General features: G+C 42.6%; 1 protein-coding gene across 1 annotated transcript in view; it reads left to right on the forward strand.

Moving 5' to 3' along the window:
* The window catches only part of LOC310958671 (integrin beta-2-like), a 74,055-nt gene that overhangs the window by 39,869 nt on the left and 7,169 nt on the right, over positions 1-27,017 (forward strand). The window contains 7 exon segments of the mRNA XM_083929715.1: positions 10,204-10,445; positions 14,636-14,794; positions 17,915-18,010; positions 18,119-18,208; positions 18,367-18,498; positions 18,757-18,947; positions 22,711-22,943. Of these exon segments, the coding sequence (XP_083785841.1) occupies positions 10,204-10,445; positions 14,636-14,794; positions 17,915-18,010; positions 18,119-18,208; positions 18,367-18,498; positions 18,757-18,947; positions 22,711-22,943 (1,143 nt within the window).

Raw genomic sequence — 27,017 nt, forward strand, 5'->3', positions numbered from 1 at the left:
GCGGGGTATGGTAGTAGTTTTATAACAAGAGAGCAAAAGTGGGAAAAATAGTGTGACAGTACTGTTTTATTGAAATTTGTTATTGTATACAGTGGTGATCTAAATTAGAGAACAAATTATTAATTCTTGATTTATTCTGAAATACTGTTTTTGTTTTTAGTCCATAATTCTATAGAATATCAGATGTGGTTATACCACTAGCATGGTTCTGGCATGTTTTGTAAATAACCAAGGCACTTCAACAAAAACCTTTTGTGAAAAAAAACAGTGAGCAAAATACAGAGAACAGTAACCATTGTTTCAGAAGAGAAGATTTCAAAAATGTTTTCTTCGGGCTATAGGTGTCAAGAGTCGGTTCTGTCAGTACCCTCCTCTCTCCCTTTTTGTGTGAGTTTGTCTCCCTCTGTCTGTCTTTCCCTGCATGTGTCTCCCTCTTGTTGTCGTCTAGGTCCGGTAGGCGTGTTTCCCCCAAGCTGCAGCTAGTTACACTAAATCACCTAAGGACTACTTAAACCCAGAGCTGACAGGCATGCAGCGCCTGACTGTTGTATTCCTTCAATGGTAAACTATTCCCCCCGGATTGTCATTCCTAACTCGTTTGTGGTTTTCACGCTCCCCGTCGATAAGTATATTTAATCGTTGTTTGTATTTTGTTTCTCCATAGTTTCCCGTGTTCCTGTTTCCTCGTCCGTCTCCCTGATCATCCATCGTCTCCTCGTTCCTGTTTTTCCTCGACCGTCTCGTTATTAGTATTCCTGTTACCCTGTAGTGTTTTACGTTTTTTTTGTAGTTATTATTAACTTTTGTTTGTACTTTTATTCCGTGTCCATGTCTGCATTCGGTCCAGTCTTTTTGTGTTATCTCTGTACCGTTCATGACGGAACGGTCCTGCCATAACATGGACCCCGTGGACATTGATCCCCCGGGTTTTTCCGTTCGTCACGCGGTCACCTCCCAGGGAGTACTGCTTGGTAAACATTCACTGACGCTGCAAGGAATCATGGAGAGTCTTGGTCAGTTAACGGCCTGCTTAACTCGTTTGGAGACACAGGTAGGACCTCTCCTTGCTGCTCCGGTGAATGCTGAGTCACCCGCTACTACTGTGAGTACTCTCCTCCCTCGTGAGCCCTATGTTCTGGCACCAGAGCGTTATTGTGGTACACTGGGTGAATGCAGGATTCTTCTGTTCCAATGCTCTCTGGTTTTTGGTCAGCAGCCTCTCACATATGCTAACGATAGCACCAAGATAGCCTATGTGCTTGGTTTGTTGTCCGGTAGGGCTCGAGTCTGGGGAGCTGCGTTTTGGAATAATCCCCTGACTCGGCAGGCCACTTTCCAACAGTTCTCCAGTGAGATTATGTCTGTTTATGATCATCCTGTCTCTAATTGCAATTCCGGCAATCAGTTGCTGGACCTACGCCAGGGGTTCGCTTGTGCTGCAGATTACTCTGTTGAATTTCGTACTCTAGCGGCAGAATTAGGATGGCTCTTCAGAGTGTATTCTTTAAGGGGATAAATGAGGAGGTTAAGGACAGTTAAGTGGGAAGATCTGAGACTGCTAACCTTCAGGAGCTTATTAGCCTCGCCATTAAGATTGACAACCGTCGCCGTGAGAGGCGCCGTGAGAGGCGCCGTGAGAGGCGCCGTGAGAGGCGCCGTGAGAGACGGTCAGGTCCCCCAGTTACGCCAGGTTCCCTCATTAGTTCCCCTGTGTCTACTCCCTATGTACCTGTGAGCAACCGGGTTCCCCTGTCCTCTGCTCCAGTCCAGGAGGAACCCATGCAGCTAGGTCGTAGCCATTTGACTGAACGTGAGCGGCGCTTTAGAGGTAGATTATGTATTTACTGTGGAGCTTTGACTCATCAGATAGCCAACTGTCCTATGAAACTGCCAGACTCACCAGTCTCAGACGGGGTTCTGGTGAGTCGTTCAGTTGTTCCTAATATTTCCCGTCAACTTATTAACCTGGACGTAGTATTGAGTTGTGAGGGCGGGGAATTTTCCCTTCAAGCATTAATTAAATCTAGGGCTGACACTAACATTATTGACTCGGAATTTGTGAGATCCAGTGCTATCCCTGTGAACCAGCTCGAGACACCATTAATGGTAAATAGTCTCAGTGGGAGCGATCTCGCTCAGATCTCCGCGGAGACTTTGCCTTTAATCATGTCTCTTGCTCGGAGTCAATTGCCTTCCACATTATGCCGTCAACTAATGCCCCGTGGTTCTTGGTCTCCCCTGGCTTATCACTCCCAACCTGGTTATTGACTGGTTAACTGGTAGGGTTGTGAGTTGGAGCAGCAATTGCCATTCTTCTTGTCTTCGTTCAGCTCCTCCTAGATGTCCCAGTAACCCCAGTTCCTCACTACCTGAACCTGCTGACTTGTCTTCCGTGCCTCCCGTGTATCACGATATCGCAGAGGTATTTAGCAAGGCTAAGGCGTTATCCTTACCTCCCCACCGTCCTTATGATTGTCCCATTGAATTGCTGCCCGGGTCAACTTTTCCTACAAGTCGTCTCTATAACCTCTCAGGTTCACGTTCGTCAGGTTCTCCAGCGTCGCTAGGAAAATCGTCTCTATGTTAAGGCCAAGAAATGAGAGTTCCACGTTTCCTCTGTGACATTTTTGGGGTATATCCCGGGTATATATCTATATATATGGGCATATATATCGTTCATGACAATAGGATTCAAAAATGAATAGGAAGTGTAGAGCACACAGCTTTGAATGACTCCAACACATCTGTGCCCACAGGACATCACTAGTTTCTCACACTGCTCTGTTTCCCACACAACATGCAAAGGCAAGTCTAGCCTTTTTATTCTTTCCGCTGATGAGAGGTTTGGTCACTGCAGAGTGGGCTTTCAGTCCAAAAAGTCTTAAACAGTGAGACACTGTGTGCAGAGACAGATCTTTGCCCTGTTCAGCACTGAACCTAAGACCATCTCCAGCTGCAGCGTTGAACTGACTCCCCATTGAGAGTCTTGCATAATCCTTTCCTCTCGTACACTTGTTTTACGTGGATGACCGGCCTTTTTGAGGGGCTTAAAGGAATCTGTGTCCTTGTAAAGTTTCACTATTCTTGAAGTCAAGGACTGTGGACGCTCAACCTCTCTCCGATGGCTGAGAGGATCATCCCTTTGGTCTTCATCTGGACAACCTGCTGTCTCAGGTTTTCAGTCACCTTAGCTTGCCATCTTGCAAAGTAAGTAGGAGAGATGCCAGGTAAATAGGATGTGTCCAACAATGAAGTAAATTGTCACCAGGTGCTAGATTAACACCAATAACTAGGAGGGATCTAAAAGTGTTCTCTAATTTTGCTCACTGTTTTTTTTTCACAAAATAAAGGTTTTGGTTGGTTATTTGCTTGGTTACTTAAAAACATGCTTGTGCAGCAGTGGTATAGCCATGGCTGATATTCTATCAAATTCTGAACAATAAAAAATAACAGTAGTTCAGAATAAATCAAGTATTAATAATTAGTTCTCTAATTTTGATCTCCAGTGTGTGTTCCCCTCTTTCACTCATGTTCCCACATCACCAGTTTTCTTGTGAATGATGTGATTTTATCTGCCAGCTGTAGAAGGGGTGTGTTGCTGCCCTGCATCTGGAGATTTAGTTCATTGAGTTTCTGAAACATGTGGTAGGCAAGTTTCATGAGCAAGTTATTAGTTCAGGAACTCGTTCATATTTTGGGCGAATGTGAACTGAACGTACTTTATTACTGCCTGATGAACGTTACTGTGAACACGTTCATTCTGCTAACCTTTTAAGGTTTGTGCGAGCAAATAAAAAATCAAGTCCCAAATCTCATTAGTTCGTACAGTAGCAGCTCGGTTAAACCTGGCAGTGCAGTATATTGTCAGAGACCTGCAGCCTTTGAGTAAAGTGGATAGCCTAGCTTTCATAAACTTAATTAAGGGGTTGCAACCATTCAAAAAGGTGCCATCGTTTATAAGTTAAAACTGTTAAAATAATTGTTGTCTGTGGTTCTATATGTGCCGTGGCAATCATTTTGAAAAAGAATAGCTCGCAGCAACATATTAAAAAAAAGAACTATGAACTAGTTAATTTTTAAATTTGTGAACTGAACTTTGAACTAGTTCATGTAGAGAGTAAACTTTCCCAACACTGGGCGGATCCCATTTTCTGGGATTTGACAGGTCTTGTTTAAATCTAGTTTACAGTAGCAATGATGTCCTTTATAATATCATTCAGCTCAGGACTCAGCTGTATAGATGCTAGCGCCTCTCTGTGAATCATACAGTGGATCCACTGAACATTGGGGGAGAAATGCTTGATTAGTGCTTGCAGCCCTCTCCGTTTCCCAGCCATTCATTTGCAGTGGCTCTGGTAGATACGCGTTTGCAAAAACGCAAATCCTCCCTCAAATCTTGGCCATCAATAAATCTGATGAATGTTATGAATATACAGTCTTTGTTACTGTGTGTAGCTTTATCCATCTGTAGAGCAAAATGGTTGTCTCGTATTTTGTCATTAAACTGCTCCTCTATGTCTCTTGACATGTCAATGCACCTAGCAAGTATTGTCTTGAATAGTCTTTAGTTTGCTGGTTGTTGTGTCAACTATCATAGTTGAGGCTATATCAATAGCGACAGGTAGTATTAATTCCTTAGCTATTTTTGCAGTTTTTTAAACTGAGCAACTCTGTAAGAGGCATGTTGAGCATTTGCAGGCAAAGAAGCTGCTTTAGTAAAGCAACTCTGTTGAGCATGACAGTTGACTAGTTTTTTCTGAAGAAATCAATGGCCTTCTCTTTGTTTTTGGGATGTGAAGTCTCCAATAGCATCTTAACTTGTTCAGCTTCATACTCTCACAAGCTAATTACACAGCACAACGCAGTCTCTTATGCAATGTACTGTACATCTGGTGTGGATTCATATTCCGCTTTACGTTTACCTGGCAGTACCTCAACAAACTTGTCCATGATTTGCTAGTGCAGAAAAATGCATAATTTATATATAGTCGATTTGTTCTAGTCAGCACACGAGCTGCAGCATTTTGGACATATTGGCATATAATGCTGTAACACATCATCTGAAAAAAGACACACATAAGATTAAATTAAACTGACCACATCCAAACACTGGGAATCAATCATGCAGAAAAAATTGTCAAGTCTAGACTTTTCAGAAATCTGCAGTAGTTCTTGGACAACAGGACTCTACAGCCCAACAACAAAGTCGACATCAGACAATGTTGAAGCGGCCAGAGTCACAGGGGGACCTGCACTGAACAAAACACCTGACAAGCCTGTGCGTCATCAATGATTTCAGCACAACAGAACATATTCTCTAGAAACCTTGTCCTTTACTACATTGTTGTGGCTGTAACATGCTTGCCGAGCAAAACTGTGAATAGGCAACAACATCAACTTCTTTTCTCCTAGACAGAAAATTTTACCTTTTTGTCGTCTTTATGTCTTCATGGCAGTTTTGTCAAACCCCAGACATGTCTTGTTTTGCAAAGCTTGAAATGGAAATTACAGACATATCAAGCATATCAGCAGTGGTTTACAACAGTGGGATTTTGCACATTGGAATGGCTTAGGGAAACTGAGTTATGGAGCACAAAGTCGTGAAAACAAATCACCTGCTTTAGAGTTTTGCAAAGAACTAACACAAACAGCTCACTGACAACTGGATTTGGGTACATGACTAAGGAGAGATGGTCTGATTCATTCACGCTTTTTCTTTCAAAAAGTAACCAGTGGAGATTTTTACAATTTCTTCCCCTGAGACAACAGCATCAAAAAGAGGATGTGGAGACTGATCACATTTTTGCCCATCAATAAGATGCTTGAATAACATAAATAGCCAGAGCCAGAGGAGAAGCAACAGGAAAGAACCATCAGAGCTGGAGAAGAAGCAACAGGTGGGGAGATGTTAAACAATCAGAACTCCTGCTTTCCCCTCTCAGACATTATGCAATAGCACAAACAGAAAACATCTCCAGATATCTCCACTCCAAATCTTCCGGATGTTAAGAAAGAATCCCATTAGGACTGACTAGCACTTTGCCCCCAGCCAAAATGAAATGTACCCCTTTAATGGGAAACTGTGGACTATCTCCTACCACTACGTGCCCCTTAACCAAACCTGAGTCAAGGTGAATAGCATGGACAGGTACCCCCACAAACTGCAATATAAACCCCCAGACCAATGCATGAGAGTTAACAGGACTTTTCTGACAATAGCAACACACACCACCCAGGATTACTGACTGTGAGGCTGCAGAGTCTCTCAGGATGGTAACAGGGATTTTGGGGTCTCCATCTGTCAGAATACAGAACCTTTCAAAATAAAATAGACCATATACAGAAAGTTCAGGCTTAAATGAAATGGGCTGAATGGAGAACATAAGTTGACAGGGCACAGTTTCTGTTTTTAACAGGCTAACTGACTTAATTTTTATTCAAGGCTAAACAGTTAATCACACTTTTTTGCAGTATCTTTTGTTGGCAACCACACTGCCTAATTAAGGTGCTCTTCCAGGACGAGGCATATGGTAATATGAACGCAAAAAAAAGACTGTCCAGCTTAGTAAATTTAATAGTTATTAATAGTAATTCTGATGGTCTTAGTAAGTCTGATGGTCTTAGTAAGTCTGCCATTGCACACCTTTAACTTCCATCAGACTTACTCAGCAATTTTTCCTAACCTGTATTTTTGTTTTATTTTGCCTAACAATGTTGTAATGGTAAAATGATGATTTTATCTGCAGCTTAGCAGCTTGGTATATATATATGAATAAGAACAACTATATAATAAGCCTGTGAATATTCTCATTTGTCCAGGTCATTGTTATCCCCAAAGCAATTCCAGTCAAAAGCCAGGCTGGGACTGGTCTAACTAGGGAGATCCAGGTATTTCACCTTTCACAAGGCTGATGATGTCACTTGAATCCTTTGTGCTCCAAGTGCCAACGGCCGTCGTTAGAGTGACAGTCTTTGGCAGGAAGTAGGTTTCGACTTTGTTAGTGCTCTATTGGGTCACGAGTCGTTGGAGTCACAGGAAGCCACACCAGATAGTTGGACCAGTCCAGGCCCGGTCAGATGCCTACATGAACTGATGAAGCCTCTTGGCTGAGAGGTGAAACGTCTTACTAGACAAATAACCAAGTCCAGTTGCTTTTGACTGAAATTGCTTTGGAGATGCCAATGACCTGGACAAATGAGAACATTCACAGGCTTATTGCATGCCAATTTGGGTCGGCAAACCTTAAAATGGTTTGGTAACATGAAAGGTTGGCTCAGAAAATTGCAGATTACAGAAACCACCTACGGTTTACTCTGAGATGCAAACAACAAAGGCTTACACAAATTATTCTATGCTTGAATTCCACTATGAGAGGGCATAGCGTGGAGATTATCATAGAAAAGGCTCAAAACCAACTTCCCAATGAGCGAATACGACAGATCAATTTCACTATTGAAGGGCTAAAATAGAAAACGGACCTCTCACTACAGAAACTGTATCTGTTTCTATCATGGAGAAAAGTTGTGGATTTCACCCAGAAAGCCCAACTACCTGAACACAACAAGAGAAAAGAAAGACAAACAAACAAATTTCACAATTTGCAATCCCAGAATATTTGCAAAAACACAGAAATACTCATTTGGAGGCAAAAACCTGACACTCCAGCACAGAAAGACACACATAACAGATGGGTTAAGAATTTGTTGTACAGATCTTACACACCCAGAGAGGTCTTAGCCGCTGGCTTGAACTTTGCCATGTCTCCAAAAGAGCTGCCCATAGTGGAGTTGATTACAGATACAGTATATGCAATAAAGAAAAACTACCCTACTGGAACTGAGGCTGAACAGCTAAGGTTAAAAGTGTCAGCAACCTTGTCCAAAGCTAAGGTCCCCCCGCCCAACCTTACCATCAAGGAGAGAAAAGCAGTAACAACACTAAGCAAAGACCACAACATCACAATCCTTCCAGCAGACAAGGGTAGATGCACAGTTGTTCTCATTGACTGATTACAAGGCAAGATCTCTGCACTACTTAGTGCCTAGAACACTTACAAAACTCTGAAACGTGACCCTAACAGCAACTACAAAAATAAGGGGTCATTGACAAATCACAATATTACAGGCTCTATCCCCAGGATTAACCCCCTGCTTATAGGGACTCCCAAAAATCCATACAGAAGGGACTCCACTCAGGCCCATTGTCAGCAGCATAAACTCGGTCACTTACAACATTGCACATAGCCAATATCCTGGCCCCCCTGGTGGGTAACACCCCACACCACATCCAAAACTCCATAGACTTTGTGAACAAAGTCTGAGACTTAAAAATGGATTCAGATGAAACCATGGTATCCACTTTTATCCCAACCATGGAGGCTCTGGCCACAGTAAGAGAGTGACTCACACAGGACAATTCCTTACACAACCGACCAAATCTCAAACCAGGCCACGTTTGCCAACTTCTGGATTTTTGCCTGATCACCACATATTTCCAGTTTAATGGCCCTTTTACAGACAAAAACACGGCTGTGCCATGGGTTCACCAGTATCCCCTATTGTGGCAAATCTATACATGGAGGAGGAAGAGGGCAAGGCTTTGAACTCCTTCAAAGGAATAACACTGAGCCATTGATTCAGATATGTGGATGACACATGGGTTAAAATCAAATCCAAAGATGTGCAAACTTTTACCGAACATATAAACTCAGTGGACAGACACATCAAGTTCATCAGAAAAGAAGTCAAGGACAACAGTTTGTCTTTCTTAGACTGTGATGTCCATATGGAGAATGACAGGAGTCTCCACATTGGGGTATACAGAAAACCAACTCACACAGATCAATATCTACTGTTTGACTCCCACCACCCCCTGGAACACAAGCTTGGAGTTATCAGAACCCTTCAACACAGAGCTGATAACGTACCCACCAGCTCACAGGTCTAAGGGAAAGAATGCAAGCACCTGAGAGGCGCCCTCATAACTTGTGGTTACCCCAGCTGGACCTGGAAAAACGGCCGCTGCTTCCAGGAAAACAACCAAAGTGGTTGAAAAAAACAAAAAACAAGAGAAACAACATAGTTATCCCGTATGTGGCTGGGGTATCAGAGAAACTCAGGAGGATCTTCAACAAACACTGCATCCCTGTGTATTTCAAACCCAGTAACACACTAAGACAGAGACTAGTACATCCCAAAGACAGAACACCAGACACCCACAAAGCAATCTGGTTCATGCTGCCCAATGCAACAAGGAATGCAAAGATCTCTACATTGGAGAAACAAAACAACCACTGCATAAACGCATGGACTCTGCTGGCCACTTACATCTCAAGGAGAAAGCCCACTCCTTTGATGAAAACAATGTCCACATCCTGGACAGAGAGGACAGATGGTTTGAAAGATGAGTAAAAGAAGCCACTAGGCAAAAGTAGAGAAACCATCGTTAAACAGAGGAGGAGGTCTGAGACACCACTTATCTCCAATTTACAATGCTGCCATTTCATCCCTTTCCAGGAGATTCAACAATCTAACCTCAAAGAACAATTGTTCACAAATAGCCTCCTGTGACTCCAACGACGTGTTGTTATGACCCAATAGATCAATAACAAAGTTAAAACTTCCCAGCAACAACTGTCAATCCAATGGCGGTCATTTGCACGTGGAGCATAAAGGGTTCCAGTGACATCATAGGCCTTGTGAAAGGTGTGAAATACCTGGATCTCCACACCAGATAGTTGGACCAGGCCCAGCCTGGTCAGATGTGTAAATTAACTGATGAAGCCTCTTGGATGAGAGGTGAAATGTTTTCCTAGACAAATAACCAAGTCCAGTTGCATTTCACTGAAATTGCTTTGGGGATAACTATATAATAAATTCTGCCTGACGCAATTCCAGTATAGACAGGAGGAAACTGAATGGAGGGCTAGGCCACTTCCCTCCATCCATCGCTTTCCACCGCCTCAGTAAATGTGTAAAGTCAGAAACAAATTAAATGTATTGTTGTTGATTCAAAGTCAATAGTCAATAAATAAAGGCATTCAGATACATTCACAAGAGAATTACACTTCAGACACACAAGTTGCTCCGCCGAAACTAGCCCAGATGTGAAAAGACCCTGTGTACAATGGCCGTTATTACCACTACTCCCTCCTATGTACTTACCAGTAAGTATTTTGTTGCCATCCGTTTCAATAACTACAGGGTTTGGTGCCTTTGTTGACAAGACAGTCCTTCCTTACACCAACACTAACAAGGAGAAACTGCTGAAGCCATGTGATGAAAAGGACCAGCAGTGCCAGGCTGCTTTTGGCTACCGACATGTCCTTAGTATGACACCAAGAGAAGATGAATTCCAAAAAAAAGTGACTGAGCAGTTCATTTCTGGGAACTTGGACTCCCCAGAAGGAAGTCTTGATGCCATGATGCAGGCTGCTGTGTGTGGGGTAAGGACTCGACCAAAGATATTACTATGTACTGTGAGTAACACAAGGAAAGCAAGCATAGGTTGTTTTGTTTTTTTTAAAGATTATTTTTTTTGGCAGTTTTCAAGCCTTTATTAAATAGGACAGACAGGAAATGGGTCGAGAGAGAAAGAGGGGGAGACATGCAGCCACAGACCACAGACCGCTGCTTCAAAGACCTTCAGCCTCTTTACATGGGGCAACTGCTCTAACTACTGTGCCACTGGCTGCCCCTTGTTTTATTTTTTAATGTAATGGATGCTCAGAGCATGTTTTATGTCAACATAAGGAGAAAAACTATATATTGAACATAACATATTTCACCTGCTTTTCCAACAATATCTGTTCTTATCACCTAAAGCTTTTTTAAGGTCCTGTTTAAGTTTGTTTACGGTTAGGGATAAGTAGTTGTCCTAATCTGGCTAAATATGTTTGGATGTTAACTGTTTAAAATTAAATTTCTTTTTTTTTCCAGCCCTGAACCTAATAACATACATGTTTAACTAATCAAAATGTGTAATGGTCAATCTTTCTTAATGCCAAATACACATGAGTAATAAGTCTGAAAGTAACAGTGTACTGAGTTTTAAGCCTAGTATTAGCAAATACATGAAATGTAGCCACATGGCTTCAATTCTAGTAGCATGAGCACACTGAGAATGCTAATGAAGCAAGCTAACTACCGTCACCGTTTGATAAGATCTATTGGTTTGTTATATTATGCTAGCAGGAGTTAGCAAACGTCTATACGGTATCAGTGAAGTGAGTGCCCTCGCTCCCCTCTCCTTGCCCGTATCATTGTTTTCTTACTTCATGGTACTTTTCGCTAATGAAGCAAGCTAACTACGTCACCATTTAGTAAGATTGATTTGTTTGTTATATTATGCTAGCAGGATTTAGCACGTGTTGATACGGTATCAGTGAAGTGAGTGCTCTCACCCCCCACCCCACTGTGTCATTGTCACACAGTGGGGCCAGAAATTTAAGTTGATGTCGGCATTTCTCTGGGCTGGACTGCTCGGCAGTGCAAACTTTGGATCCTTGGGTGATTTCCACACTTGTCCAGGTTTACAATCTCCAATACCCGGCCCGGGTCAAGAAAATGACCCGGCAAAAAAACCTATCCCTAGTTCAGGAGTTATGTGCTCTCCTGACCAGAGGTGCAATCGAGCCTGTGGACCCCCTGCTTAAGCCGGGGGGGTTCTATTCAACTTACTTCCTGGTCACAAAGAAATGCGCCGGGCTTCAGCCAGTCCCTCGATCTAATGGGACTCAACAAGTTTCTAAAAATCTTGCCGTTTTACGTTTCGCACAGCAGATGTCCTTCATGACCTTGCTGAAGGAGACTGGTTCACCTCAGTCGACTTGAAGGATGCATATTTTCATGTTTCTATTGTGCCTCATCACAGGAAGTTTCTGCGTTTTGCTTTCCAAGGCAGTCATTTTCAGTTCAGGATACTCCTGTTCGGACTCTGTCTCCCCACAGGTATTCACCAGGTGCATCGCGGCAGCTCTTTCGCCTCTACAATTGAAGATCCTGCCATACCTCAACAATTGGTTAATTTGTGCGCCGACCCGGCTTCAGGCCGCCTAGGACACAGCTTGCCTTCTCTCTCATGTGTCTCAGCTCGGTCTGAGGGTGCACTGGGAGAAGAGCTCTTTGATTCCCTCACAGACCATAACCTTCATCGGTGTGGATCTGGACACTGGACACAAATTGGTGGCCGCCTTGACTGTTAATCCCTTGGGCTTGCTGTCACTACGCCCACTGCAGAGATGGAGATGGATGAACAGCTTCCATTTGTACGCCAAGTGGCACAGACACAGGAGGCATAGAGTGTCAGAGCAGTGCCTTCATGCCCTATTGCCATGGAGGGATGAGTCATACTTGACGAGAGGTGTGCCCATGGGCTCTGTTCCATTTTGTTGCAAACTCGTCATGATGGATGCCTGCTTCTCCGGATGGGGCGCGGTCTGGTGGTCTGCTCAAGACTGCACAGAGCATGCCAATGAGCTAGAGCTACAGGCTGTGCTCCTAGAACACAAGCACTTCCTGCCATATCTGAGGGACAAGCATGTGCTTGTCCGGTCGGACAACACTGTGGCGGTTTTTCATATAAACCATCAAGGGGCACCAGATTACTGCAGGTGTCCCAGGCTCTTCTAAAATGGGCAGCCCCTTGCCTGACCAGCCTACGAGTGGCGTATTTACCGGGAGATCGGAATCAGCTCGCGGACTTCCTCTCCCGTCGCAGGCCTCCTTTAGGAGAGTGGCGGCTTCATCCAGAGGTGGCGCACAACATTTGGGGTCTCTTCGTCAGAGCAGAGGTGGACCTCTTTGCCTCGGAGGAGTCAGCCCACTGCCTATTCTGGTTCTCCTTAATGGAAGCGACTAGCCCTCTGGGTCAGGATGCTCTGGCCCATGCATGGGGTTATAGCCTTCTCTATGCCTTCCCACCGCTCACCCTGATCTTCCAAACGCTTCTCAGGGTGCTTCATCAGTTCATCATTCAATGCTTCCTGTGATCAGTGGCCCCATTCTGGCCTGCCAGGACCTAGTTTCCCCGGCTCCACAAACTTCAATGCAGGACAACCTGGTGCCTCTTGTCGCAGCTGGGGGGACAGATTTGGCATCCCAACCCTTGCCTCCTTCAGCTGTGGGATTGGGCCTTGTAGGGCCCAATCTGCTGCTAAGCGATTGCATAGAGCCTGTCAGGAAAATTATTTTGAGCGCCAGAGCGCCCTCTACCCATCTGCAGTGTCAGAAAAGGCGGAAACTATTTTCTAACTGGTGTTCAGTTGAGAATGTTCATCCAGTGCACTGCTCTGTGCCTACCATTCTTAAGTTTTTGCAATCGCTCCTAGATGATGATCGGTCTCCTTCTACACTGAGGGCGTACTCACACTGTCCTTCTGGCCGGGGCCAAAACCGTTTTTTCAGCTAGAGCCTAGTACCTTTAAGCAGTGTGAGTGCACCCGTTCCGCGCATAACTGCGGCCAGCGGGCCGTCCACGTGTACGAGCACGAGCACGAGCACGAGCCCTACGGCAGTAGCGTTATGTCCGCCTGTTCGGAAATGTAAATAGAAGGACGGACCATGCGCGGACATTTAACAACAACAACAATGGCGTGAAAGGTTCACGTTGGTGTGATGCAGAGGTGGAGTGTTTACTGCAGATTTGGTCGGATGAAAATATTCAAAAACAGTCGACAAGACGCACAAAAACTCAGAGGTCTGTGGAAAGATTTGTAAACAAAGCCACACACACACACGATCATTGCGTGTGATGTGTTACGGCGTGATGACATATGGACAGCAAGAAGCATTGGCCGGCCCTGGCAGTGTGAGTACAAACGGGGCTGGGGCACGGGGGGAGAGGGAGGGGGGACAAGTACCCTAAAGCCCGGGTCGCGGTGCGGAAGGACAGTGTGAGTACGCTCTGAGGGTGTATGTTGCTGCTATTTCGTCGCAGCACGCCAGAATTGACAATGACACAGTGGGAAGCCACAGGCTGGTGTCCCTTTTCTTGAAAGGGGGACTGAGATTACGCCCTCCTAGCGCCCCTAGAGCTCCTGCATGGGACCTTCCCCTGGTGTTGGACGCCCTATGCTTAACACCTTTTGACCGTTGGCACAGGCAGAGCTGAGGTCATTGTTTGCCAAAACTGCCTTCCTACTGGCCATCACTTCAGCGAAGCATGTAGGTGAGCTGCACGCCTTGTTTGTGAGCAATTCATGCTTGAGGTGGAACTCAGATGGCTCTGGCGTTACTTTGTGGCCAAACATGGCTTTTCTTCCTTAAGTGCTGGCATGCTCGCACCTCAACCAGCCTATCCGACTGGCATGATTTGAACCCCATCACCCCATTAGGTGAGGGGGGTGATTACTCTGAGCTCCTGTGCCTGGTTCGGGCCCTTAGAGCCTATGTAGACGGTACTATAGGCAAGAGGCTGTCCGATCAGCTCTTTATCTGTCACAGTAGACCTAGGAAGTTGGCAATAGAATCACACAGTAATCCTTGATTTTTAGTCATCATCATCATCATTATATTTCAAGTGAAGTGTAGAAAATCTTATGCATTTAATGTCCTGGTGAAGGAAACAACACTTATTCAGTGAGAATGGCTTGACGTTTTCTTGCTTAAAATGTCCCTTAAACATATTTTTGTTAAGGACAAAATCGGTTGGCGGAACAGCAGCACTAGACTGATTGTACTGACCACTGATGCTGGATTCCACATGGCTGGCGATGGAAAATTAGCTGGAATATTGGAACCCAATAATGAACAGTGCCATATGGAAAACAATCTTTACACCAAGAGCAATGAAATGGTATGTATGAAATCACATTAAAAAAAAAAGTCAATAGTCATAAGGTTTGCATTGCCATGTCATCGTAACGATGGGTTTTCATTGTCGGCGTTTATATATATTTATATATATATTGCGATATATATATATATATATATATCTCAATATATATATAAATATATATAAATATATATAAATCAAGATTCCTGCACTAACGTTAGTTTCTCTGAAATTGATCACCTTGTTGACAGTGTTGCAGGCTCACTACGAACAACACCCGACTCTGTTGCTCCTTTAAATAAGAAGATAATGAAACAGAGGAAGTTGTATAACTCCGTGGTATAACTCACAAACCTGTGAATTAAAACAAGTATCGCAAAAATTGGAAAGTAAATGGTGCCCTGCTAAATTGGAGGAATCTCGCTTAGTTTGGCATGAAAGTCTAAAAATATATAGGAAGGCTCTCCGTAATGCAGCCTATTACTCATCTTTAATAGAGGAGAACAATCCTAGATTTCTTTTCAGCACTGTAGCCAGGTTGACACAGCTCTATTGAGTCATGTAATTCCTATAACCCTCAGTAGTAACGACTTCATGACCTAATGACTAATGACTAATGACCTAATGACCTAATGACCTAATGACCTAATGACAAAAAAACTATTAAAGACAAAATCAACTCGCTTGGCACCAATTTTTCTTCAAACCCAGGAACCTAAGAAACAACTGTACGACCACATATATTCTTGGACTGCTTTTCTATAGTTGACCTTAAGAAATTAACCTCTACTATTTCAGCATCAAAACCTTCTACTTGTCTCCTAGACTCTATTCCAATTAGGTTACTTAAAGAAGTGTTACCTTTAGTTAGCACTCCTGTATTAGATATGATTAACATTTCTTTATCAGCAGGTTATGTACCACAGTCTTTTAAAGTAGCTGTAATTAAACCTCTTCTTAAAAAGCCTAGTCTTGATCCTGAGGTACTAGCCAACTACTGCATAAATCTTACCTTCCTTTTCTCTCTAAGATCCCCAAGAAATTAGTCGCCAATCAGCTGAGTGACATTTTACATAATGATGAGTTATTTGAGGACTTCCAGTCAGGTTTTAGAGCAAATTGTAGCACTGAAACAACACTGGTAAAATTACTAACAACCTTCTAATAGCTTCAGACAAAGGACTTGTCTCTGCACTTGTTTTACTAGATCTTACTGCGGCCTTCAACACTATTGACCTTCGCATCCTGCTACAGAAACTGGAGCATCTAATTTCCATTAAGGGAACCGCATTAAGATGTTTCAAGTCTTATTTATCTGATGGAGCTCAGTTTGTACATGTTAACGACAAATCCTCCATGCACACTAAGGTTAGTCACGGAGTCCCACAGGGTTCTGTCCTTGGACCGATTCTATTCACCTTATATATGCTTCCCTTAGGAAATATTATAAGGAAGCACACATGCTGATGAAACACAATTGTATTTGTTGATCAAACCAGAAGAAACCAATCAGTTAGCTAAACTTCAAATGTGCATTAAGGAAATAAAAAACCTAGATGACCGGCAATTATCTGATGTTAAACTCAAATAAAACTTAAGTTATCATACTTGGCCCCGAAGGCCTCCAAAACTCAATAGCTAAAGATATTGTTACTCTGGATGATGTTGTGTTGTCCTCCAGCCCCACAGTAAGGAATCAGGGTGTTATTTTTGATCAGGCTATGTCCTTCGATTCTCACATAAAACTAACAACAATGACTGCATATTTTCACCTGCATAATATTGCAAAAATTAGGAACATTGGCCCTCATTTATCAATCTTGCGTGAAATCGGGGGCAGATCGGAGCGCAGAATTGGTCGTACTACAGGACCCACGTGTGATTTATGAAACATTCGTATCAGACCAATCTCAGCGTATGAATGAGCGGGCCTTGATAAATGAGGTGGCTGAATTCGATCGTCATTAACATGTTACACCCTTAAATATTCCTGGTTCAGAGGCCTCGCCCACTGAGGTCAAACGTGGAAAGTAGAAACACTGGTAAGAAAAGAAACTTTTCCGACACACAGATCGGCATCCTGACATCCGAGATGGAGCAAAATAAAGATGTGCTTTTGGCAGTCTTAAGAGTGGAATAAAAGGGGCCCATAAAAACGCTGGGCCCCACTGAGACCCGTGTGCGTGTGTGCGCACTGCTGAACCTGCGCTCCTGCTCTGTAGCGGGGTTTGCCAGCGGGGTTATTAGGTATTCCGTGAGAGGATAACCTTTGTCCCCTAGAAGAACCATACCAAAATGTTAATCATCTGATACCTTGTTTCATTTAATGCAATTTATCGAGGGTAGCCACTAACCGAGGAGCTAGCTTTGGCTTTGCAGTGCGCCTTGCTGCAGCCGCGAGCCAACACATTCATTAATTCATTCATCTTCAACCGTTTGTCCCTGTCGGGTTCGCGGGGGGCTGGAGCCGAGCTGTTTTGAAATAGAAAAAAATCGTGAAATTTGCTCAGACCAGACGTGAGATTTGATCTTAGCTCCCGCTCACGTCCAAATTGATAAATGCCGAAGTTTGCCAGGAAATGGTCGTATGCGTGTTTTTCTGCTGTACGTTCGTTTGATAAATGAGGGCCATTGTGTCTCAGAAAGATGCAGAAAAACTAGTCCATGCATTTGTTACTTCTAGGCTGGACTACTGTAACTCCTTATTATCAGGCTGCTCCAATAACTCTGTTGAGAGTGTCCAGTTGGTCCAAAATGCTGCAGCTCGTGTACTAACTAGAAACAAATCGAAGAGATTTCTCCTGTATTAGCTTCTTTGCACTGGCTACCTGTAAAATCTAGAATATAATTTAAAATTCTTCTCCTTACCTACAAAGCTCCAAAAGTAGAATGGGAGGCAGAGCCTTCAGCTACCAAGCTCCTCTCCTGTTGAACCAACTCCCAAGTGTTATTCGGGAGGTAGACACTGTCCCCATTTAAGAGTAAACTTAAACTTAAACTTAAACTTTGGACTTTGTACTGAATTTGATTGCTTTGTGGACTGATTTGACCCTGTTTCTTTCGTCCTATCTGTGAAACCTGATTTTAGAGGCGTAACCTGGTCTTTTACAAAATGTCAGTGATTTCTCTGATTGTGTGCAGGACTACCCATCTGTTGGACAACTAGCTATGCAGTTGGAAAAAAACAATATTCAACCCATATTTGCAGTGACAAAAAATGTGGAGATTGTGTACAAAGTAAGTAAAATCTCCCTTTAATTTCTGTACCTTATTTTATTTATTTATAGAGAAGACATTATATTCTTTCTCAAATGGATTATAGGTTAACATTGTGTTTTATTCCAGCAACTCTCTCAAATGATTCCAAAATCAGAGGTGGGAGTTCTGTCTTCAGATTCTAAAAATGTTGTTGAATTGATTGAGAGCGCCTATAACGTAAGTTTGTGACTGACAAATGTTGCTACTTTCTTCCCTGTATGTCTATACTGTATGTATGTGAAACTGTCTTTTGTGTCCAATAGCTTTTTTTCTCACAATTTTGTAATATTTTTGTTTATATTTCACAACTCTCTTAAATGTGTAATCCATGACAGAGGTTGTCCTCCAAAGTAACCTTGACCCATGACAATCTCCCAGACAATGTAAGAGTTGTCTACACCCCTAAATGTGATCACGTAGGACCAGCAGGTGACGGGGTTTGTGACAATGTACGAGTGGGACAAGAGGTCAGTTCTTTTTGAATTTAAAAAAAAAATGTTTCATGGTGAATTTCATATATTGGATGCAAAAGGCTATCCCAGTATTACGTTTTCACTGTTTTTTGACCTCAGATTCAGGAAATGATGCACTAAAATTAGTACGGGGGGGGGGGGGGGGGTTGTGAAGAATGTTGATGTCATTTTTACCTCTGATCCAAGTTTTTCTCTACTGTTGGATTTACCTTTTATCACCTCTGACTCTTCAACCCTAACTCCTCTTTCCAGATTACTTTTGATGTCACAGTGAAAGCTGACTTATGCATGGAGGACAAGTCTTTCACTATTAGACCATTGGGCATTAAGGACACGTTGACAGTGACCTTATCCACAGATTGTGAGTGTCAGTGTAAAGACCCACAGAACATTAGCCATCCACACTGCAAGGGCAAGGGAAGAGTCAGCTGTGGTATTTGCAGGTGAGCTTTACATCTTTTAGTTTTTTATCTTGAGTCACAATTATCCTTAGCAAATATTTAAAGAAGGATTTAAGGAGCCATCAATGGCTACCTAACCTCAACAAACCGTACTATGGTTGCATGCGTGTTTTTTTTCATTGTCAAGTTTGTTTATATAGCCCAAAATCGCATGAAATTAACTGATGGGCTTCACAAACCAATATTGAAGATTGAAGTGGGCAATCATATCAACATAGTAAAAGTGGGTTTAAAAAGAGTGTATAGAGCATCATCAGGAGTAACAGTAAGACTGTTACTTATAAGAGCCAGCAGCGGGTCCCAAGTTTTGTGGAATTTTGTCAAAGATCCCCTCTGTGAAAACCTTAACTTCTCTAACCGTAGACATTGTAAAATTTCACATATCCAACTATTGAGTCGGTGGAGACACATTTTTCCATTTAAGGAGAATGTCAGGTCTGGCGAACAGGGTGGTAAGGGCCACGACATGTTGTGTAGTAATTGGCAGATTTTTAGACGGAGGAAAACCAAAAAGAGCAATCAGGGAATTGGGTTCCAAATTTAAGAGCCCGTGTGAGGGTTTGAAATATATCGGACCAATATTCATTTAGCGTGGTCGGCTGGGGATAGCGGTTACAAGCATCACTGTGACTAGGATATATCTTAGCCAATTTACCATTGGTGAAATGGGCTCTATGAAGCACATTCCACTAATAGGCCGTACCTGGCACAAATCGAGGATGAGTGGACCAGTTTTAGAATGTCCCTCCACTGGTTCTCAGTAATGTCTATCCCCAAATCCTTTAACCATGCATTTTAGGCGATACAGTGGGGACTGGGCTCAGAAGAGCAATCTTATTATAAATGACAGATATCAGTCGTTTGTGTTGTACGTTGAGAGCCATTGGTCCATCTCAGCTTCATGGGGGCGATTTGGAAAATGTGGGAATTGCCTTTGGACAAAATGTCTCATTTAAAGGTAACAAAAGAAGTGGTTATCAGGCAGGCTGTATTTGTCTAACATAAATGCAAAGGATGCAAAAACACCTTCGTCATACAGGTCTTTTAGCGTTTTGAGGCCCTTATCCGGCCATATGCGGTATGCAGGGTCAGTACAGGAAGGGAGAAAGTTATTCAAAACTGCGGCAAGGATTGAATTACTTTGCAAGCCATACTGCTTCCTGAACTGGATCCAAATATTAATAGTATTGGTGACAACCGGATTAGGTGAGATCTTATGAGTGAGCTGTGAGCAAATCGTAGAGTGCAAAGAGCAGGAGGAACATGTTATCTAAGTATGCCAATATAAAATGTTATTAATGTTGCAGGCCCAGAAGTAGTGGTGAAAATTACATATTGCTAGTCCCCCTTCAGGTTTATGGAGTTTAAGAATATGTTTTTTTATACGGGCTGGTTTATTCTGCCAAATAAAAGCGTTAAGCTGTTGATCTTGATTAGTAAAATATGATTTATTAAGACAAATCGGGAGGTGTTGAAAAAGATACAGGGTCTGCCCATCTAGACAAGTCTGACTTGCATTTTTCTTATAGCTGGAAGTTCTTTCAGAGAAGGTTCCTGAAGGAACTGGTGATAAACACCCCCAAATACTTGAACCCCTTGTCAGCTGTTTAAAGGGGAATATGGATTGTGGGAGTGATCTTGATCTCTTCTCACTTTTCTGAATATTCAACTTATACCCCGATAGGTGCCCAAACTGATCCTGAACTGATAAAACGGGGGGAGGGAGGATGTGGCGTTTGAAATAAATAAGGTCATCGGCATATAAGGAAAGTTTGTGGACTAGACCAAAAATTCAAAAATTCTAAATTCCTCCAAAATGAAAAAAAGAAAGCCCCTCTCCACCCGGTCAAAGGCTTTCTTTGCATCTTGTGTGGGAGTGTCCAACCTCGGTGAGAATATGATGTTGACAAGCCTTCTAGTGTTGAAGATCGGGTGTCTCCCTAATGTGAAGCCTGTCTGGTCCAGTGAAATTATTGATGACATCACACTTTGGAGGCGTAGGGTGAGGACCTTAGCAAGGATCTTACAATCTACGTTTAAATGTGAGTCCGGTCTGTAGCTGCCACATAAGGTTGAATCCCTGTCTTTTTTCAGGAGCAATGAAATAGATGCCTCATACAAGGTTGCTGGCAGGCTGCCTTCAGTAAATGAGTCATTGAACATTCTCACAAGGACGGGAGCCAATAGCATCAAGTATGCCTTAAAGAACTCGACTATAAAACCATGGGGACCAGGAGATTTCCTGTTTTGCATGGATTGATCGCTTCATGCCCCTCCAACAGAGAGATGGGTCTGCCGAGTTTCCTAGAGATATTTATATCAATCTGAGGGTAGGTTAAACAGTTCAAAGGATTAGGGGTCGCTGAAGTAATTGGGCTGCATTCAGAAGTTTAAAGTGCGGTGTAGAAGTCAGAAAAATACTTATTGATAATCATTGGATCAGAAGTGTGGCTACCGTCCGAGAGTTGAATTTTAGAGATCAGTCTAGATGGTAGCTGCGCAGACCTGCTGTGCCAGGAGTCCCCCTGCCTTATCTTCCTGCTCAAAAACGCTTTGGTTGGATTGTCGCAGCTGTCTTTTCACTTTGCGTGTCATTAAGAGGCCGTATTCTTAATGCAGTAGTAGCCGGTAAAGAGGTGGAGTAAGTTCCATCTAGTTTTACCAGTTCCTCTGCAATTTCCACCAGCCTAGCCCATTCAGCTCTTCTCATTTGAGAAATATAGGATATCACCCATTCCCGAAAAGTAGCTTTAAGGGCTTCCCACAAAATGCCACTGCTCACATCAGGGGTGTCATTAAACTCTACGTAAGAGCGGATTTGAGTCGGAACAAAATCTTTAAACTTACTATTCAACAGTACGTGTGAGCTGAACCTCCATGGTGAACGTGGAATTGTATCCTGTGGAAAACTAATGTCCACTGTAGTAAGAGCATGGTCAGAAGTGACTATTAACTAACTAACGATAAAACGTTAATTCAAAAACATCAGAAAATATCAGAAAACACCAGATCTCGAGTAAACATGTCCACAGTGTGTTAAAATGTCCACTTAGCGATTTCTGTCCAAAACTCTTAGCAGACAGAACATCAGCAGCCCATCAGGACTTTAACTGCTAGTGCTGCGATCCAAAAATAAACTCAGGCCAGTCCGGAGCTGGTTAAAGCACAGCTATACAGTTGGCACCACACCACCTCACGGTTATCCAGATAGCATGACAGTGGCTCGTTTGTGATGAAATCAGCAGCCTCCCGCGCTCATCAGGTCTCTTCTGTGCGGGTGGATGTTATAAAGGCTTTCACCTCGGTGACCAAAGAGAGCCTTTTCCTCCCTCTGTCCTTCATCACGATGTCCTTCAGCCCCCTGATCTTTTACAGTCTGCCTGGTTGCATAATGACATATTTAGGCGGTGTATCCGTCTAACAGGACAATATTACTATTTGTCGTGACTTTCGGGATCTTGTGTGAAAATATTATTAAAAGTTGTGGGAGCGAGACTCAGCGTGTGTCTACTCCATCTCAGCCAAACCGGAAGTCCATAATTTGTAACTTTAAAGAACGTCGTGTGAATTACTAAAAAAGTGGGAAATGTGAAGTGATGGATGAGAAAATAAGTTTGGGCTCACAAAATGTTCTATAATAAAATGCATCATAGGTAGAATAGAGGGGACGTTTTCATTGTGGTCTGGTTACAGTTTATACTTTTCTTTGCTAATTCTAGTTTTTATCGAACTTGTCCTTATTCAGTTGCAGTGAAGGCTCCATTGGTCAGTTCTGCGAGTGCTCTATTGGCGATAAAGACGAGCGTACCCTGCGAGCATCCTGTCAGAGGCAGAATGGGACTGAGTGTGAGGGTCGAGGAGACTGTGTGTGTGGCAGGTGCCTGTGCCACACCACAGAGAGTGGAAGCAGTTACCATGGAGACTTCTGCGAATGTGATGATGAACACTGTGAGAAGTTCCAAAACAAACTATGTGGAGGTAAAGTCTTTTTCAAAATATCTGCATTTTAAAATGTTAAGCATGAAACACACTGCCGGTGATGCTGGGATTGTGGGTCATACAGCTCCGGGTATTTTGCCACACACAGGATCAACACGGAGCAAAAGTGACAGCAAGAGGTGAAAAGAGGAAATATCTCCAGCATGGGGCCAGAGTATAATGGGAGCGAATGGGGATTTTCAGCTAAAAAAACTATTTTTCCCATCATGGTTTAGCAGATTAATTGTTTTTTCGCCAAATCAGTCTGTATATTTAAGATATGACATACAGGTTAAATGCATTTTCTACATTTGTAAAGCATTATATCATTATATTTTGAAACCTGCTTTGTCTACATACATGTTCACTAGCTAACTCATTCTATCTTGCCTTGCAGAGTGATTGCTATGTAACAAAGGGATAGGGAGGGGTACCTTTTATTATTGTTTGTGGATTGTAAATGAGAGAAAATTCTGTTTGCTCCAGCTGTCAGTGTATTAGACTTATACAGAACAGAATGAGGTATAAACAAACAATATGTATTTAATAGAATATTGTCTGACATCAACACCTGTTTAGAAGAAGTAGTCTAGACTGAGTCATAATTTCGTTATCACACAATGACTGACATATTGTCACATTATAATCATCTTTCTCTCAAAATAGACTAAATAATGTTATTGGAACTAAATAAATTATAATGTATTGCATAGTTGATGTTATAGGTCCCTTTTAAAATCATGTAATATCTTATAATTATATCACATTATAATACAAAGATGTCTGGTAAAAAGCAATTAAGCATCCTCTCGTTCACTCCTTTTTAAATGGGAGACCACACCACAAATGATGACACCAGTCAATCTCTCTCTCTCTCTCTCTCTCTTTCTCTCTCTCTCTCTCTCGCACTCTTTCTCTCTCTATATATATATATATCTTTCACTTACTCTCACTCACACATATGTGTACACTTATAACATTATTCATTATTGGTATGCGAGAAAGGCTGCAGAGATACAAATATGAGCCCACACAAAATGAGCAACCAAGTCTACAGAATAAAATGTTGACATTGTATGTCTCTGCAAACCAAAGATATGTTTCAATATGAATGTTACTGAACCACTGTATTCTCCCGTTCTCCCATATGACATTTTTGACATAGGCCACCAGGAAGCTCTTAGTATTTTTTATTCTATGAATTCTCATTCATTTTGTGAAATCTGTATTTCTTAGTATCTGCTTTCAAAATTAGTTGACACCCACCATGTCTGCAAAGAAAGTGGAAATATGTGGAGGAATGACCTAAAACGTTATCACAACTAATAATATATTTGGCAAATACCTTTATTGATAAGCCTTTTACTGATTACGAGAAAATCCGAAGAGAACAACCTACATGTCGATATTATGAATTTCAATCAAATTTTACTGTTTCCATAAGACATTTTTTCATTCAATATTACTTATTCTCATAAAAACCATGGATGGAAAAACCATCATGGATGGAAACATGACTTCTGTCTCTCTCTGTCTCTCAACGCCTACTTACACTTGGCATTCGCACCGTGCCCAAGCACAAGTCACAGCTAAGGTCTAGTCAATTTAACGAGTATAGGTATGACCACAAGCAATTGTCCTGGCATTAATTTATATACAACTGTTCCCTGTGACAGATTTGGGTTTGCGGAAATGCAAGGTTTACTGCAGATTTGGTGCAGCGTCGCATTGCAATGACATCAATCAGTACATGTGCCGTGTTATGACATTGTGACTCATATGCAAGAAGCAATCGTGCCTTAGCCCGGACCTTTTGAGACCGTGTCAGTGCAGGCTGGGCTGGGCAGTGGAGGAGGAGGGAGGAGCAACATCAAAAATGTGTTTGTTTATTTATATGTAAATTCTACCCTTTGTTCCTTTTCAGTAAAATGATCTGTGACCTTGTCGTACTAACTAGGTGTCTTTTCTAGGGACTTGACCAATGTTCTCTCAATGGCCAGCAGAGCTAGGCTGCTTAAATAGCCTTGTCTTGTGTTGCGGGTGTAAGACTTGAGCCGCTTTAAACAGGAGAAGCTCCTCTCTACACCTGCAGATGTAGAGACTGTTTCATTATGTTTTGCTACTTGAATGCGAGCACCTTCATTTATTGCATGTTCAACCTTGACTACGTGTATGTGCTGCGTCTTCCTCGTTGGCGAAGGTGCACGAGCGCGCCAGCTCATTTCCCCTTGCGTCGGCGTGAGGCCACAAAGGTTAGCGCACCTTTGGCCAGAATATCCATTAAAATAGCCGTGGGTGAAAGAAACTCAGGAAACAAACTTCCTGGGATTGTTCCCCTAACGTTTATGAGCTCCTCTTTGGTGAGAGTGAGCCTTGTAGCGGAGCAAAAAACAGTGGCCCTCATTTATCAATCTTGCGTGAAAACGGGTGCAGATCTGAGTGCAGAATCGGTCGTACGACAGGACACACGTGGGATTTATGAAACATTCATATCTGACCAATCTAAGCGTACGAATGAGCGGGCCTTGATAAATGCGGCGGCTGAATTTGATTGTCATTAACATGTTACGCCCTTAAATATTCCTGGTTAGGAGGCCTCGCCCACTGAGGTCAAACATGGAGAGAAGAATCACTGGTAAGAAAATAAACTTTTCCGACACAGAGATCGGCATCCTGACATCCGAGATGGAGCAAAATAAAGATTTGCTTTTTGGCAGTCTTAAGAGGGGCCCATAAAAACGCTGTATGGAAAAGAATAACGGAGGCAGTCAACCCGAAGCAGCGCTCCAATGTGACCCGTGTGCGTGTGTGCGCACTGTTGAACCTGCGCTCCTGCTATGTAGCAGGGTTTGCCAGCGGGATTATTAGGTATTCCGTTAGAGGATAACCTTTGTCACCAAGAAGAACCATACCAAAATGTTAATCATCTGATACCTTGTTTGATTTAATGCAATTTATCGAGGGTAGCCACTTACCAAGGATATGACTTTTGGCTCTGCAGTGCAGTCATTAATTAATTCATTCATCTTCAACCGCTTGTCCCTGTCGGGGTCACAGGGGGCTGGAGCCAAGCTGTTTTGAAATACAAAAGAATTGTGTGTCCCCACCTGGCCACCACATTTAACAGCAATAGCTTGGCATCACAAATCATCTGTACATTTATCGAGTGGTAGTTTTTGCGATTGATGAATGCGTAATCATTCATGGATGGTGCCTTCAGACGCACATGAGTACAATCAATTGCTCCAACCACAATTTTTTTTTAAAATTCGTTTTAAGAATCCATTTTGATCTGTTCTTAATATATGACTGCTTATGCTTAATGACAGCTGAGGTTTGTTAATTATTTGCAGCCAGATTTTGCTGTGCTGCACTGCAAATCCACAGGCTCAAATTTGCATACACGATCTCAGACCTGACGTGAGATTTGATCGTAGCTCCCGCTCACGTCCAAATTGATAAATGCCGAAGTTTGCGTGGAAATGGTCGTACGCACGTTTTTCTGCCGTACCTTCATTTGATAAATGAGGGCCAGTGTTTGTACACAAAACAAGACAAAACAATGCGCACCAACAAATCGAGCCGGCCGTCCGTGGCGAAATCTTGGTATCTTAACCACTGGAAATAAATTAAAAAATAATGTAGTCAAACACAAGGGCCCTATATGCATGCAGTTTATAATGTGTTTGTTCATACTGTTATAGAGATGATTCAACTTTATTGCTTGTTATTTATGAGTCTGCAGGTGAATTGCATTTTGTACTACAGAGGTGTTTATAAGTCCAGTTTTAGCTGAGATGGGTTCATAGCATTATATGTCTGACATTATTATATTATCATTGAGGTCAGAGGGACTAGTGGCGTTGTATCTGACTGCATTATACTCAGTGCTGTTATTTTACTCTTATGTTACATCATATGAGTGTAGTGGATATAATGTATCTGTTTACTATGTACAGTTAACAGTTCATGCTAGATATCAGAGTAAATGGACATTATGGACACAATGTTCTGAATCTACAACACTGTAGCTCTATAACTTTAGGTGCATCTGATCCTACATTAACGTTACCG

This window comes from Echiichthys vipera (assembly GCF_963691815.1).
Source record: "Echiichthys vipera genome assembly, chromosome: 2".
In the NCBI taxonomy this organism is placed as follows: domain Eukaryota; kingdom Metazoa; phylum Chordata; class Actinopteri; order Perciformes; family Trachinidae; genus Echiichthys; species Echiichthys vipera.